This window comes from Eublepharis macularius, chromosome 19, assembly GCF_028583425.1.
Source record: "Eublepharis macularius isolate TG4126 chromosome 19, MPM_Emac_v1.0, whole genome shotgun sequence".
NCBI lineage: Eukaryota > Metazoa > Chordata > Lepidosauria > Squamata > Eublepharidae > Eublepharis > Eublepharis macularius.
In genome coordinates this window covers 1934003-1949876 of record NC_072808.1, presented here as the reverse complement: position 1 = coordinate 1949876, position 15874 = coordinate 1934003, and the positions used below count along the sequence as shown (strand labels likewise).

Sequence of the window (15874 nt, the reverse complement as noted above, 5' to 3'; positions counted from 1 at the left end):
AAAGACAACGCTGACTAGTTTTATTTATCCCCTCTGTGCAAAACATATCCGTAGCGTGATTTTTTTTTTAGGATTCAACATGTTTATCTTTTGCTTTTTGGTAAAGAGGAATCCACTGTATTTCTACATCATCTGAGCAGCTGTCACCATTCTGATAAAACTCATTACATCATACGTCACTAGATCAACTCTGTAGACTAACTAATTGCCCAACTAGTCTATTATTGCCATGGACTAGGAACTTCTGCTTCCTAGAACATCACCATCCATCCTATGCATGGAACAGCTCTCTCTTCTCCCCAGTCATTTGAGATCACGGCATTAAACACACACCAAAGCTCCAGAATCAAGAGGGAAGTCTGACGCTGACTCGTCCTATAGACATAATTCAGACTGCCGAGTTATAGGCTAACTGAATTATCGTATATATTTGATGTAGACAGCATCGGGGCTTTCGGCTACAACATCCTAGATATTGCAGTTGTGGTAAGAAACAATAAATGCCAGTCCATTTTACTTTTTACGGTTATAAAATGTACATTTCTTCTTCTTTGAGAAGTGGAGATAGATTAACGCCGTGATCCTATCCTAAGCAGAGGATTTTTTTTGCTTAGTGCATTTACTATACACGCTACTGCCACACAGTGGGCATGATGAAAGGATAATTAAGAACCCTGGTTAGAAGAAACCCACACGGTAAAACTAAAAATATTTTAATGATTTATATACTAATTTTGCAATGTTTTAGAAACGTTTGTAAGATAAAGAGCTACCAAAAAGAGAAAGACAAAAATATATAGGTTTTTCCCTTTTAAAAACTTCAAGGTGCTTAGACTAACAAGATTCATACAAACCCAGAAATCTGCTTTAAAACTAACAGCCTTATAAATATACAGCTTTTTCCAGTACAAAAGAGGGAAGAGTCACAAGTCCACGTATTGCATGTAGGCAACATGGTTAATAAAATCCTTTCTGACTGTGAAGGCTTCTTAATGATATTTTGATGGTTCATGCTGGCATTTTTAAGATACTTTAACTTACTGGGTCTGAAATGCCCAGCTTACGAAGAGACAATCTATACACATCAGCCATTTTTGTATTCTGTCCTGACCCGTTTGTCCAGAGAGGGAGCAGATAACAATTCTTAAACATACAGGAAAGATCAATAAAAGTAAGTTTCCATCCAGACATGAAACAATGGACACTTCATCTGAGAATAAAACTACACAGATTATGAGGAAGGGGTGAAAACAACGCCCCCCTCCTGATTTTTGCTGAATTAAGGAGGGACAGACTCCATCTTTTCAGAATATCAAGAATCTCTTTTTGTGAAACGTGCCCAGAGAATGTATGTGATTTGTCTAGATTCTCCAGGAAGGAATTTGTCCCTTGCTAATCATGATTTTCTGTTTCAGGGTTCAGCCTTTGTGCTATGCTGAATGAATGCTGGATTGCAAGTCAATTCACATTCCGCAGTGCATTTTAATTAAAGAACCTGAAGAGTTCGAATGCTTCCAGGACACAAAGAGGTGCAGAGATAGAGGTTTTGACATTCCCAGCCCTTAAAGAATGAGACCATTGTGTTCACAATGCAAATTTCCATTCCTGCTTACTGGATTTGAAAGGCCTTGGGGACAGAAACAGCTTGAAATGTTATGCCTTTAATTTTCACACAACGCCCATTTTGAAAGCTAAAACACAAGTTTTCTTTTTTTTAAAAAATAATCTACTATTGAGCAATACACTGCTTGAAGCTGAAGCAACTGGATAGGCCCACCCCAGTTAGGAGATTGGTGATTTACTGAAAAATACTTAAGGAAAGGAAAAAAAGAATGCGATAACCGACTGTAAAAGGACAGATTTGTAACAAGCATGGAATGGAAAGCCAGATTTATAGCGATACTGCTCCTTCACCTAGTCTTAATATTGGCCGGAAGCACAAGAGCTGCCAACTCACTGACAAATACATGCACCAGAAACAGGTGAGTAGGTTACTGGAAGTGGACACCATACTGGTAAGAAATGGTCTGTTTTTCCTAGTAAAAATGGTGATTTAAAAAAAAAATAAAAGTATTTGGTGAGTCTATCAAAAAGGAGTTTACAAAGCAGCTATGTGACTGAGTTAGAAAGCCAGTTGCTGATCACCGGAGGATGAATTTGGCAGTCAAGCCCTTCTTTTCTGAAGCTCTCTTTCTGGACCTCAACCAGAGAGTATCCTAAGCTACCTTCACCAGGAATAGACTGCGGAGCTACCCCAACTGACATCACCGGTGCTGGAAAAGCCCTTAGCCCTTGAGTAAAATTCCTCCCTGCTCTTGAACAGTGGATAGTTAAGTGCCTGAATCTCACTGAGGACTTGACCAGGAAGGGGAAATTTTGCGAGCACCAGGAAGACACAGCCCTCCACTAACCAGGCTCCAACCCCGTATTTAAAACTAAATACCCATCGTCCGAATCGGAAAGTCACTTGCTGAAGGCCAGGCCAGGCAATCCCTGCACACAGGTTGGAGTGTGCTGGCAGCCACTAGAAGCTGAGCCGTGGGGCATCTGAGCTGAGGAAGCAGCAGCAAGAGAGGAGCTTTGTGACGCAGCCAGTACAGTCATCGCAGGACTGGCGAGGAGGAGACGGAATTCTTGAAGAATAAAGAAGTCTGATGAATGTAGCTGTGGTCCTTTCAGCAACTGGATTTCCTGCAGTTGACAGATCTGGAGCCTCATCTCTCCTCACGCAAGCTGGGTCAAGAGCACCAGCCTCAGCTAACACCTTACAGTGGATCCGAGTGTAAAACTCCAAAAAGGACCTCTGGTACCAAAAACAGCTCTACGCCGGGCAGTTAAGTGCAAGCGGCTGGTGGGGTCCAAAGAACCGGCATGTTGCAGAATCCGCAGCAGGCCATGATCCTGCCTCACACGCGAAGGTGTGGAACAGCTTTGGTAACATCTCGGAAGAAAGGGTGATTGAGTGCCGTCTTGGCGGAGATCCTCTTATTGGGGTCATAATGCAGCATTTGCTAAAAAGGAAGAGGAAGAAATAGTTTCCAGAATAGAGGATCTCTATTTTTTTTTAAAATCTATTTTTTTGTTTTCAAGGGCTCCAAAGAATGATTTGCTGGAGGCAAATATTGGACTCCATTGAAGAACGCAAACATGGTTCAGCAAACAGAGAGAAAGACCAAACTCCACACAAAAATGATACTGCCAAAGAAAAAGCAGAATAGTAAAGAGTCCAGTAGCACCTTTAAGATTAACCCACTTTATTGTAGCATAAGCTTTCGAGAACCACAGCTCTCTGTGAGATGCAACTGACGAAGAGAGCTGTGGTTCTCAAAAGCTTATGTTACAATAAAGTGGGTTAGTCTTAAAGGTGCTACTGGACTCTTTACTATTTTGCAACTACAGACTAACGCGGCTAACTCCTCTGGATCAAAGAGAAAGCAATGCAGTGAGTGAAACCAAAGAGGACAAGCAAAATTGCCAATGCATGGTAGGGACTCATAAGGATATGGTTTAAATGTATTTTGCCACCTTAGGACTCTGGGTTCTGCCTTGCAATCTAGGGAAGCGGAACCTGCAAGACAACCCATGTTCAATAACTTAACAAAACCACGTTAGATGTCACCGCAGAACGCTATCTTGTGACACTTGAGGAAAACAGCATGACATGAAATGCAAAAAAAGTACATTTTTTGTCTTGGTGTTCCTTCTGCCACAATCAGTTCTTATACAAATTTACCCAACACCACTTTAACCTGCTACGCACAGAATCAGGTTAGAGATGCAGTTTTTCAATCTGTGATTATTAGTAAAATGGGTAAATTAACCTGTGCGAAGGACTCTGAAAGTTTGCCATCATCAGAGTGGCTTGTCCCCAATACACAGTATTGGAGGCAGAATTCTTCAGACATAAAATGGTAAACTTCTAGAGCAACGGATGCAAAAAGGTAAGCATAAAAGAGTGCAGGTAATGTCTGGAGTCATTTCGGACATCAGAATTCATACCTGCCATTTCAATATGGCTTTTCTTCCACCATGGAACTTAAAAGGCATCTTGTATAGGAGGGTCTTCCACCTAGGCACTGAATGGCACCCAGACCTGCCTAACTTCAGAAAAATGGTGGCCGTGTTGCTAGTAAAAAAAGGCGTCAAATTCTCTGTACGCAGGAAGTGGGGCTTCAGTGCCCTGCAAAGCGCTTTGCCTCTTTCCGCAACTGGCAGTGGAGAGTGCCGGCAAGTCACAGCTGACTTGTGGCGACCCCCGGCGGGGGTTTTCACGGCAAGAGACTAACAGAGGTGGTTTTGCCATTGCCTGCCTCTGCAACCCTGGTCTTCGTTGGAGGTCTCCCATCCAATTACTAACCAAGGCCGACCCTGCTTAGCTTCTGAGATCTGACGAGAGCAGAAGGCAGTATATGCAGCTATGCTTCATTTACATAATCTGTGCAGAATTCTGCGTACAAAACATTCTGGAACGTGGGGGGGGCCCCCACTGGCACAGCGAGGAGTCTCTCTCCACTGTGTCTTGCACAAACGAAACGCGATGTGCTCCCTCAGAGCTGAAGGCCCCTTCTCCTAACTGCGTCGTTACTCACCGCCAGAAGTTTTCTGCCCTCCTCATCCAGGGGTGGCACCACCTTGCTGAAATCCTGCCGGGCCCACTTGGGGAAGCTGGGCTTGTAGTCGGGCATAGACGTGACACCTGGCCACACAGTCTCATCCGGGGTACCCAGGGTGCGGAAGATGCGGAACAGCTGGTCGATTTCCGAGTCCCCCGGGAAAAGGGCTCTGTGGGTGATCTGTTCAGCAAGAGAAAGGCAGGTCAGGGCTGTGGCTTAAGAGGCCACCCCTCCAAGGGTGCTCTGCTTCAGCCACCCATCTCCTCCTCCCATTCAAGGCTGGTACACAGTAACTAGGTAAAGGGATGATGGGAGGAACGTTACCATTACTTGCCAGTAATGTCACATTTTCAGTCTCCGAAGGCAGACTTCCAAGTATTGCTGAGTTCAGTTTTTTTAAAATGTCTGCTTTACAGAGGGGAAGCAGATTCAAAGACAGTCATTTGCCCCAAACCATACAATTAGACCATGAAAGAGAGAAGAGATCCACGTCTAACCAGATTCAACCAACAACATATGTATCTTAGAGGTTCAAAACAGAACCAAGGAATTCAGACTCCACCGCTCTAATGTATTAGCTTCCCCGCTCAGCCCCACACGGCAATTCTTTCCTAGCAGCATCACTCCTAAAGTGTGCACGTGCCGCTCCAACAGAGCCAGAGCTGCTCTAATCCATGCGCTAGTAGCCTGCCAGCTGGACTACTGTAATGTGCTCTACTTGGGACTGGCCCAGTAAAGTAAGGCAGCGCGCAGCTTGTCCTTATTTCTAAGCTGACACACTGAGCCGGGGCTGATTTCCACGAGGGCCACTATTTCTTGCATTGACTAAAGACTAAATGTTTATATTGTTTTCCTGTTGTAGGTCACCTTGAGCGTCTCTCTACAGAAACGCAGCAAAACAAATACGTTTTTAATATGTTTTTAATAATAATAAATGTGTCCGAGATGCAGATCCCCATCTGTGCCAGACTCTCAAACACAGACTGCCAGATGTTCAGACCCACAAAGGGTTAAGCAGAGATTGCCTTCCCTGCCTGACGCACAGCCCTCTGCATGTGATGCGGCTCTTTGGAATACAAACACACACACACACAGCCCCAGGGAAAGGAAATTGCTTTCCCAAAGCCTCAGTTCAGGCCTCAAAAGGTGAACCCACAACAGATCTTTTCTGTTTCCCCCTTCCCAGTTCTATGAAGGTTTCTGCTCCAGGGAAAGACGATGACACAAGCTGCTTCCTCCTCCGCAGGGCGATGCCAAGTCAACTGATTCTTGTCAGCAGGTCTTCACAGGGCAAAGAGAGAGGCAAAAAGGAGTGTTTGATCTGGACTGATCCCACTTTGCAGGCAGAAATTAATGAATGAAGATTCCAAAGGCGTTCAAACAGCCAACGCCCGCTGGAGTGGCCCTGAGCTTGCAGCGTTACAATGTGCCAGGAGGGGATGCTGTTTCAAGGCTCGACAATCTACAAATGCACCAGTCATGCACGCTGGGCATATCTGCATGAATCCATTCGAGTGGCATTCTTTAAAAAAACGTTGGTTCCATAATGTTGGTTCCATAACCCATGTTTATGGGTAGAAAAGGAAACGGTTTGATCGATGTACTTGGGTAACAGCGGCAAAGATACTAAATAGGGCCACTGGGAAATTCTGTCCTGCTAAAAGCATCTTCCAGCTGTACAGCCCAGAATGTTGTCGTTGCCCTTGTAGAGTGCCGGATCGGCAGCAACTCGGGTCAAGTTCTGTCGACTTGGACTGACATCAAGGCTATCTGGAAGGCGCTTTGCCCCAGATCCGCGACCAAGGAAAAAATCCATGCTCTGGCCTGTAGCGAGCTAAGCCTTGAAACAGAAACCATCCCGACCCTTTTTCACCGACTTTCGTCCTCAACCAGAAGGGGAGAAACCTGCTGTTCTGTTTTTAAAATACAAACGAGAGCTCGGAGGTTGAGAGCTTTCACAGCAGGGAGAGAAGATTCTGCATTAGAAGTCATATTCCATGCCCTGCATTGCAATCTGTGGAAGCCTCCAGGGGCTGCAGTCATGGCTGTCCTGTATTTACTCAAAAGAAAGATAACCCAGATGGAAATCACACTTTCCCCCAAATCTGGACACATGGCTCCTAAAGGTCTGGGAGCAACTTAGCATGGAGAAAATTACAGGAAGAATACAAACATCTGTAGATCCTCTTAAATCTGTACGTTTCTACGAGAAATGGTACCCCTTTCTGGACATTCTTTCTAGGAATGACTTTTTAGTTACTAAATTACCTCATTAGAACATCATTAATCCAGAAATTTGAATTTGTGTTTTTAAGCTTAATATCACACTTTGTAACTGTTGAATGTTGTTATTTGAAAATGTTAATAAAAAGTTTATTTAAAAAAAAAAGATTTAAGACAACCTGTCCAAAACTGTTACACTAAAAAAAAAATGCCAAGAACTTCCAACATATTATTGGACATAACTGTAACTTGTATGTGAATATAAGACCACCTGTTCTTTTCCATTCTCTTTTTTAATGACATACCTAGAAAAAGCACCTTGTCATGTATCTGTATTTGATAGCAAAGGCAAGTGTTTTGTTTTTTTTAAAGAAAGGATATGATACAACCCAGAAAAGTGATCCCCAAAGGGTGGGGGACTGGATCAGGTAAGAAATGGGACTGGGTGCGGAGCAGGTGGGTGGGTGTCCATCCTGCTTTTTAACAACAACAACAACAACAACATTCGATTCATATACCGCCCTTCAGGATGACTTAACTCCCACTCAGAGCGGTTTACAAAGTATGTCATTATTATCCCCACAACAAACACCCTGTGAGGCGGGTGGGGCTGAGAGAGCTCCAAGAGAGCTGTGACTAGCCCAAGGTCCCCCAGCTGCCTTCCAGTGGAGGAGTGGGGAATCAAACCCGGCTCTCCAGACTAGAGTCCTGCCGCTCCTAACCACTACACCAAACTGGCTCTCCTCACCCTGCTTTCCTGAGCGTTGCTTTCAAGTGAACATATTCTTCCTGTTTTCCTCTACAGTGTATGACGTGACTCACTTGCAAGAGGAATGTATCTGCCTTGTAGGCACCCTTTGTACACAGCGCTGCACTCTATTCTTGTGTAACTCTTGGTTTCCAGTGGCGACAGACCGATAGATGGTTGCTTGGCAGTATCCTGAGTTGGGTGCACGGGACTAGATGGCCCACTGACTTGGGATTCTAATAGCGCAAAGGTGAACCAGATCACTCTTTCCCCCCAAAGCTCTTTCTAGAAGGTATAGGACTCAGATTGCTACATCTTGCTCCCAGAGCAATCCTCGTTTTTTTAGGGTAAGGAAAGCAGACCCTCACAGGAGGCCAACAGAGGATTATCTGCTTCCAATCTGCGTTTGTGCCGATACTTCTCGTCCCTCGTAGTTACCAGGGTAATGGAGTCACATCTTTTACTTCTCTCATCCAATATGAGTTCTGGCTTTCTGATCCTGGTCTAAAGTCAAAACTCTGCTAGAGCACGGAGGCTTTAGAACAACAGGCCTGTGGTTTTCTGCCCGTTTCAATCACCTGCTTCCGCCAGGGCCAGCCCGTTGCCACTTGGCTTCCCCACACCACTTCCATTTCCCTCAAGAATACGCACCATTTCTGCAAAGATGCAGCCCAGACTCCAGATATCTACCGCTGTTGAATAATATTTACAACCCAGGAGAATTTCCGGCGCCCGATACCAGAGGGTCACCACCTAGGGTCAAACAGAACACAATTCACTTTTCTCCCTTCCTGTCCATGTAGCAATTGAATGACACGCTTTTTCACTGTCACTCTCTGCCGGGAAGGGCAGAGAGAGCAGAGCGTGGGAAGAACATCTTAGCTGGCTGCATGGACATTTCCCAGGTCAAGGTCACAAGTTACTTCAAATACAGCCTACTTCTTTTCTTCCTCCCCCCCTCTTCCCCAAAAGGCCATTAAAATTAGTATTTTCCTCTCCAACCACCAGCAGTTGAATATGGGATAACAAATTCCCCTCCTGGCAACTAGATCACTGCCTCCATGTTCCAGATCGTAACAAAGCAGCACTTCTAATTTCCACGCTGTTTCATAGTCTGACCTTGCTTATGCTCTCAAGAAACCTGAGCATAACTTGCTCTCATTCTTGTCCTGTGCACAGCTTCTTAAAGGCAAGCCCTGATGACTTCTGATTTACTTGCTCTTTCAAATGTGTGATAAAGCTGTCGCTTCCAGAACTCCACACTAACCTACTGGTTGAAGAAAGGTTCCATTCCTCAGATTCTGGGAAAGAACTCAGAAGCCCCAAACTAGGTTCAAATTTGTAGGCGGGTCGTTCCGGAGATCTCTGTACCATGGATACGAGGAGGAGAGTCCATGTGCCATCCCACAAATCTTCCCAACTTTGGGGTGACAGGACAATCAACCAAATAATAAGAAACTTGAAAAGTTATAACGTGAACCGCCTACAAATTAACGTTTCCCCAAACAGACCACATATTAATGATGCAATCCTATGTGGAGTTTATTCCAGTCTAAGCCTGTTGAAATCAGCGGGCTCAGAGTGGAGTAACTCCGCATAGGACCGCCCTGTAAAGCACACACAGGAAGTAGGAAACTGAAGAAGCTCACCTCGTGGGTATAGGTGCGCACTGGCACACCAAATGCTCGGGCCAGCCCAAAGTCAGCCAGTTTTATTGCTCCTTCAGCATTGATGAGCAGGTTCTGTGGTTTGAGGTCACGGTGGAGCACCCGATGAGAGTGGCAGAAGGCCAGGCCTTGCAGAAGCTGGAACAGGTAGCTCTAGCGGGGAGGGAGAGGCACAAAAGGGTTGAGAAAGAAGAGCCACCCGAATCAAAAACCCTCAGCGTAAAGAGATGGTGGGTACCAACCCGAGACCCCTCCAGGCACCTCAGTCATCTACCTGTAGCCTCTTAAGGTGACTCATTAACTACGGCAAAGGTGACCTGAATCCATTCCCATCATTACATCCATTTCATTATGGTATTTTTAAAATAAATGTAATGATGGGAGGGGATTTAGGTCACACGTGCCAGAACTCTGAATCATCCTAAGAGGCTACTCACAGAAGTCTTAAGTGGCTAGATGGACTGTGGTTAGTTTACGGGCTCGTTTTCTGTTCGCCTTTGTTTTTGTTTTTTTTAGTTGCCTGAAAGTAATGCCAGAGTTTTGGTTTGGGTTTTCCCCCCCATCACTGTCACAAGGACTAGAAATCTGGGGCACCAGCCCAGGTACTACTATATCCAAGGGAGAGAATTGTTACGTTGCTGACTGGAATGATCCTTGGCCTGTAGGGTCACACAGATCTCAGTAGGTTTGATACTCTCCACAAAGGGAGGCCAAGGTGAAAATGTCACAAACACACTGGATCTTCGCCTTGAGCTGTTCAGCAGCATGCCAGAGCTACCTTTTTATTCATGCCTGCTGATACTGGATCTATGCACGCCTGTGTGGGTGGCCTAAACGGGCTGGCAGTGGCTCCTGCAGGTGCGAGAACCTCATTTACTTCAAAGGCAGCGTCAACCCCTGGTGTGCATTCCGTTCTGCACACAAGCTGTCCTTGATATTAAAGCAAATGGAAGAAAACTGTGCATGTGGGAACACAGATGCGCTTTTGCAACTTGCGTGCTCAAGGCCCAAGAAGCATTTTATTTTCCCTCTGCTGCTGGTCACCTTGATAAGGGGTAACTCTACGCCGCTGATGGAAGATGAAGAATCCATGAACTTCTTGAGGTCCTGATTCAGAAATTCAAAAACCAGGTAGAGCTTGTTCTCTGTGTGGATCACATCCAGCAACCTGAGAAGTCAAGGAAAGGGGCCGAAGAACAGACAGAAAACGGGAATTTGATAAGGAAACGTTAAAGCAAAACGTGTCATCTGTGGAGGTCCTACTCTGCATAAAACTGTTTTAAATAAAATAAATAAATAATGTCCTGGTGACGGCAATGTTCCAGTCTTCCAGAAAGAGACTCAAGACGTTCAGGAAACCCTTGGAGCCCTGAGATGAGCAGAAATCGAATTACGGGGGATGGAGTTCTATGTTATTTCCAGTTGCTGCACTCCTTTAAAGCATCTGAGGCTGGTCGTTAGCGGATATAGGACACTGGATGGCACGAGCCTAATGACATTTCGGCTTTTCCGTGGGATGCATCTGGGCTCCACGCTGACTTTCCATCTGGTTGCGTTCCCTTCTGGGATGTCTGACTTTAAGTACTCTGGGTAGACCCAGGAATGACACATGGAAAACCTACTGTGTGGCTAAGGCCCTATTTTAGACTGGACTTGCCTTAGTTGAGAGAGACAGAGGGCGTAGAGCTGTCTCCTTGTAAACAGACTTGTAAACAGCTCCCAGTTTGTAAAGAACAAGATTCTTCTAACTACTTTTTATAGCACCTTTCTCTGCCAACTCCCCTTCAGCCACTTACTTCACAATGTTTGGGTGGTTCAGTTCCTTGAGAAGGGAGATCTCCCGGATAGCTGTGCTTGGAACCCCTTCCGTCTCCCTGTAAGCAAAGAAGGAAGGCGAGGAGAGAAGGGGAACGATTACGCTACAAGAAGGAGATAACCACGGCTTTGGTCCACTGACAGTTAAGAGGGACAAAGCTGAGCAAATGGTGAGAGAAGTGGTTTCATAACGTGGACAGCCACGCAAAGGCATACGGTATTGTAATTCTGCCCAATAAAAGAGGAAGCTATTTATTCTGGGGTTTCTAAATTAGTCTTCCTCTATATTTAGGTTTAAGCTTTCGAGAACCACAGCTCTCTTCGTCAGATGCATGGAGGGTATAAAGAAACCTGGCCAGAGATATATAAGTGGTGAGGGGAGGGGGGAGAGGGTGCCGGGAGTGAGGTCCATGGAAATGCAAATCAGTTGCAAAAGTCATGAAAGAGGTGGAGTGCACAGTCCGGGCTGCTGGACTTTTTACTATTTTGCAAGGACAGACTAACACGGCTAACTCCTCTGGATCTATATTTAGGCTGGCTGATAACGTCGCGTTCCTGTCACACAGGGCTTTGCTCCCAATGGGGTGGGTTTCATTTTGTCGAGCAGAGGTTCGCTCACTCTCTCTCTCTGCTCCAGTCTGCTGTGCCCCTTTAAACTGTGCCAGGATTTGTGGGTGGGCACCGTGGGAGGAAGAAATTAGCAAAAATCAGCCTTTTTTTCCACTGGCACAAAACATGGTTAGGATACACCCCAAAGAAAGCTACAGTTTGTTGGTGGCATTATTGTGTAGCTCAACAAATCAGAGCAGCCAAAAGATAGGTTTAAAAAAAAAATACAATTGGCTTAACCCAGTCTTAACTTATTCAACACAAACAACAGCCACATTAGAAAAATAACACCAGCCAAGACTTTGCTTATAAACTGTCAGTACAAATATGACCATCCATACTTAGGCTTTGGTTGGAGTCACAAGCACCACCTTGCCCAATCCGATGAACAAGGGCCCTCAAAGTGTTAGGTGACGGCCCAAACATTAAAAAATAATCCATTTCTTACAGTCATGAGATCTGAAAGCTCAGAAAGGGGTGGGTGGGGCTCCTGATATTTATATTCCTGCTACAGAAAAAAAAATCAAATACGTCATGTTTCCCACATCACATCCACAACTATAAGGATCAGTATCTTTAAAAATGAGAAGCAAATGGGAGAAGATACAGCAAGCCCAAGCTGTCTGGTAAAGCTGCATATTGCCAACAGACTGGGATTCCTCTCATTTTAAAGAAGAAAACAGTAGGCACAACTGAAAAAATACCTCCAAGAAAGTTGTCTGTCTTTTTTAACTAGTTGAGTGCATGCACAGCTCCAAATTATGCAACTGGGGATGTTTTGGACCAGGAAAATGGCATGTGGGGGGCAGGCGCCCTTGTCTCCCCATACCGTGGTCCCAATCGGGCCCTGGAAGCTTTAATAATGACATTCCATGCAGCTGCTCCAAGAAAAGCAAGTTGGATCTTCGCTCCCCAGACCTGACCTGTCAAAAAACATATTATGTTGCTTGGCCTTCCTTCAAGTCAACCTGGCAGTATCACACTGACATATTGGGTCGGTTTCACCAAGACAAATTTTAATTCTGCTACAATTTAATTAGACACAGGGTTCGGCTCCTAAACAAATAGTGGTGACATGTAGCAATAAATAAATAGTTTGTCTCTGGAAATACACAGAGTGTATTTCCATCACCAAGCTACGTATGGTTGGGATTCAACAGCTGTCTTCCAAGGGAGACTGCAGCCCGCATTTTAGAAATCTGCTACTGAATTTGAGCTTCCCATTTACTCCTTCAGTCTATTTACAATATTTTGCAATGGATTCCATAAAAGCTAGGCCTTCCAAACGTACACAGTTGGCTCTCCAGTGCCCTAGCATTACTTTGCTATCCGATGTCCGAGCACCAGGCAATTTTTCCATACCCTGAAAAGAAAAAACACTAACAAAAAGGAGACACCCAGCCCTTCCTTAGATTATACAGCTGCACCAGGCTGATGTCATGGGGGAAAGAGCTGTCTCATCTCTGCACGGTTCTCTCTTAACATCAGCACACCCTCCTGGCAATTTCCGCACTCCCTGGACGGCCTCGCCCCTAATTTCAGATCTACGGAAATCGGCAACAGAAACTCAGAAATGGAAGGAACTTTGCACATGATCAGAGCTGTTCTGCAGTCAACAATCCAACCTGCAGAACAATGGAGGCGATCCAAGGCCCTCAGAAATAGCTTGTGATGCCCAGCCCCCGGGAACCCTAAGCTGCAATTTGGGACTACCCACGGCCACTTTTCTACAAAATCCTATTCATTGTACGCAGCGCCTATAAAGATAGTCACCCTCTCTGCTTCAGAGCTCAGGGCCCCATCCCATTTCGGCTACTGTCTCCCTTGCCAGCCAGCTACGTGCTTAAAAGACTCCGAGCGCCCTGCCCTGAGGCCACCCAGCATTTATTCGCAGGTAAGGAAAACCATCATCTCATTAAAACAGAGCAGGCAGACGCGGAGGCGGATCAAATTGCCATCAAATAACTTTCTGAACCATCAGAGCACACAAGCGATGCTCTGTTCCCCGCCTGTAAGGCAGCAGGAAGAAGATCCAAGCTGGCAGTCTCGGATTACACACACACACACACACACTTTTCCCAGGTCCCCTTGCTCGTCAACCAGCCATTCAGAAGTGTTTGCGTGTGGAGTAACAGCGGCTGTGCAGCACCTCCGAGAGACTTTTTTCTTGCACAGACTTTCATGGAGTAAAGCCACTTTGTCAAACGCATAAAACGCAACACACGCACACACTGGTAACCATTCAAGAACAGCAAAGAGGCTACCGGCCCTCCCAGCTGCTGGGTTTTTGTTTGGGTAGGAAGGATAAGAGGGCAGTACAGTAAGGAAGTGCTCTCAGATCCAGAGGAGTTATCCGTGTTAGTCTGTAGTAGCAAAATAGTAAAGAGTTAGTTAAGACTAACCAACTTTACTGTAGCATAAGCTTTCGAGAAGCACAGCTCTCGTCATCAAAAGCAGTCTCGAAGAGTTGCATCAGTAAAGGGAAAGTGAGTACAGACTTTATTACTTTGTACTGTCTATTGTAGTGCATATGATTCTACTGGGTAGTGGTTTTTTACGTTGTTTAATATGTCAGGTTCAGAACTGCTTGCCCTGACCTGGATAGCCCAGGTAAGCCTCATCTGGTAAGATCTCGGAAGTTGAGCAGGGTCAGCCCTAGCTAGTAACCGGACGGAGACCTCCAATGAAGAAGGCCAGGGTTGCAGAGGCAGGCAATGGCAAGCCACCTGTTAGTCTCTTGCCATGAAAATCTCCAGCAGGGGTCACCATGACTTGACAGCGCTTTCCACCTCCACAACTGCTTATGCTCCATTTCAGCATTTCTTTAATCCTGTATTGGACTTCTGCTGGTTTTGAATCTTGCATCATATATATCCTATTTACACTGTTGAAAAGAGAAAAGAGTGTAGTGGTACCTCTAAGACTAGCAAAATTTGTGGTAGGGTAGAAGCTTTCGTGAGTCACAGCTCACTTCTTCAGATAAAGTGAGCCATGGCTCATGAAAGCCCATGCCTTAGCACAAATTTAGTCTTACAAGAGCTACTAGAGTCTTGCTCTTTTCTACTAGTAGCTGAAAAAGTGAGCTGTGGCTTGTGAAAGTTCCTACCCTACCAAAAATGTTGCTAGTTTTAGAGGTGCTACTGGACTCTTGCTTACTGCCATAGACAGAGTAACACAGCTACCCATCTAGATCTATTACGCTCAGGGTTGTCTATGTCCAGGTTGGAAAATTCCTGGGAATTTGGGGGGTGAGGCCTGGAGAGGGCAGGGGTCCTCAGTGGGGCAGATTACCATAGAGCCCACCCTCCAAAGCAGCCCTTTTCTCCAGCGGGAACAGATCTTTGCCCCCCGGAGACGAGTTGTCATCCCGGGAGATCTCAAGCCACCCCCTGGAGGCTGAAGATTCAGAAGGCACCGCCTACGGGAGGGTTACAACGACCACAAATGAATCACGAATTCGACAAGGCGACGTTGCAATGCTTTTCAAAGTGCTCAGAACCGACATGACAACTCCAGTCCATGCAACCCGCAAGATGCAGCCAGGCGGCTCTCAGGGAGAGCTTTTCGGAGACCTGCTCCGCGCTGCGCCCCGCCTGCAGGCCGGCAGCCCGTGGAGGGGCGCGCGCGGGCGAGGAAGGCGGGCGCCAACGGGGGCCCCCGGGGGGGTGGGGGGTGGGGCGGCGGCACTCACGTGTCGAGGCGGATCTTCTTGAGCGCCACCACCTCGCCGGTGACCTTGTTCTTGGCCTTGTAGACCACCCCGTAGGTGCCCTCGCCGATCTTCTCCACCTTCTGGAAGTTCTCCATGGGCCACCGCGGCGCAGGCCGGGCACGTCCCGCCGCCGCCCGCCCGCCGGCCTCGCCCGTTGGCGCCGCCGCTTCCCGCCGCCCTTCCCCCCGCGCGCGCCAAGCCGCCCGGCGGGCCACAAAGCCGCCGCCGCCCAGGCCCCGCCTCCCGCCCGCCGGCTTCCCGCGTTCTTGTCGCCCCGCCCACCCGCGCCGCCTATTGGCTCCGGCGCGCGCGACGCAGCACGTCCAGCGAGGGCGGGAGTTCTCTTAAAGGGGCCGCGAGGAAAAATGCCCCCGGGGGGAGTTTTTATGTTTGGGTCTCGCCCAGCAGAGACGGGAAGGCTGTTTCGGCGGCGGGGCCTCCGTGAGTCACCCCCTCCCCAGAGGGGGGCGTATTGCATATAGTAAAG

At 46.7% G+C, this 15874-nt stretch overlaps 1 protein-coding gene across 1 annotated transcript; it reads right to left on the bottom strand.

The window, feature by feature from the left end:
• Positions 1 to 697: 697 nt before the first annotated feature.
• On the bottom strand, positions 698 to 15614 carry CDK2 (cyclin dependent kinase 2). The gene is made up of 7 exons (XM_055003406.1): positions 15367 to 15614; positions 11048 to 11125; positions 10296 to 10419; positions 9234 to 9404; positions 8236 to 8337; positions 4590 to 4793; positions 698 to 3011 (listed from the first exon to the last, which is right to left on the bottom strand). The coding sequence occupies exons 1-7, from the start codon at positions 15480 to 15482 to the stop codon at positions 2907 to 2909; spliced, it is 900 nt and encodes a 299-aa protein (XP_054859381.1). The 5' UTR covers positions 15483 to 15614; the 3' UTR covers positions 698 to 2906.
• Positions 15615 to 15874: the final 260 nt, after the last annotated feature.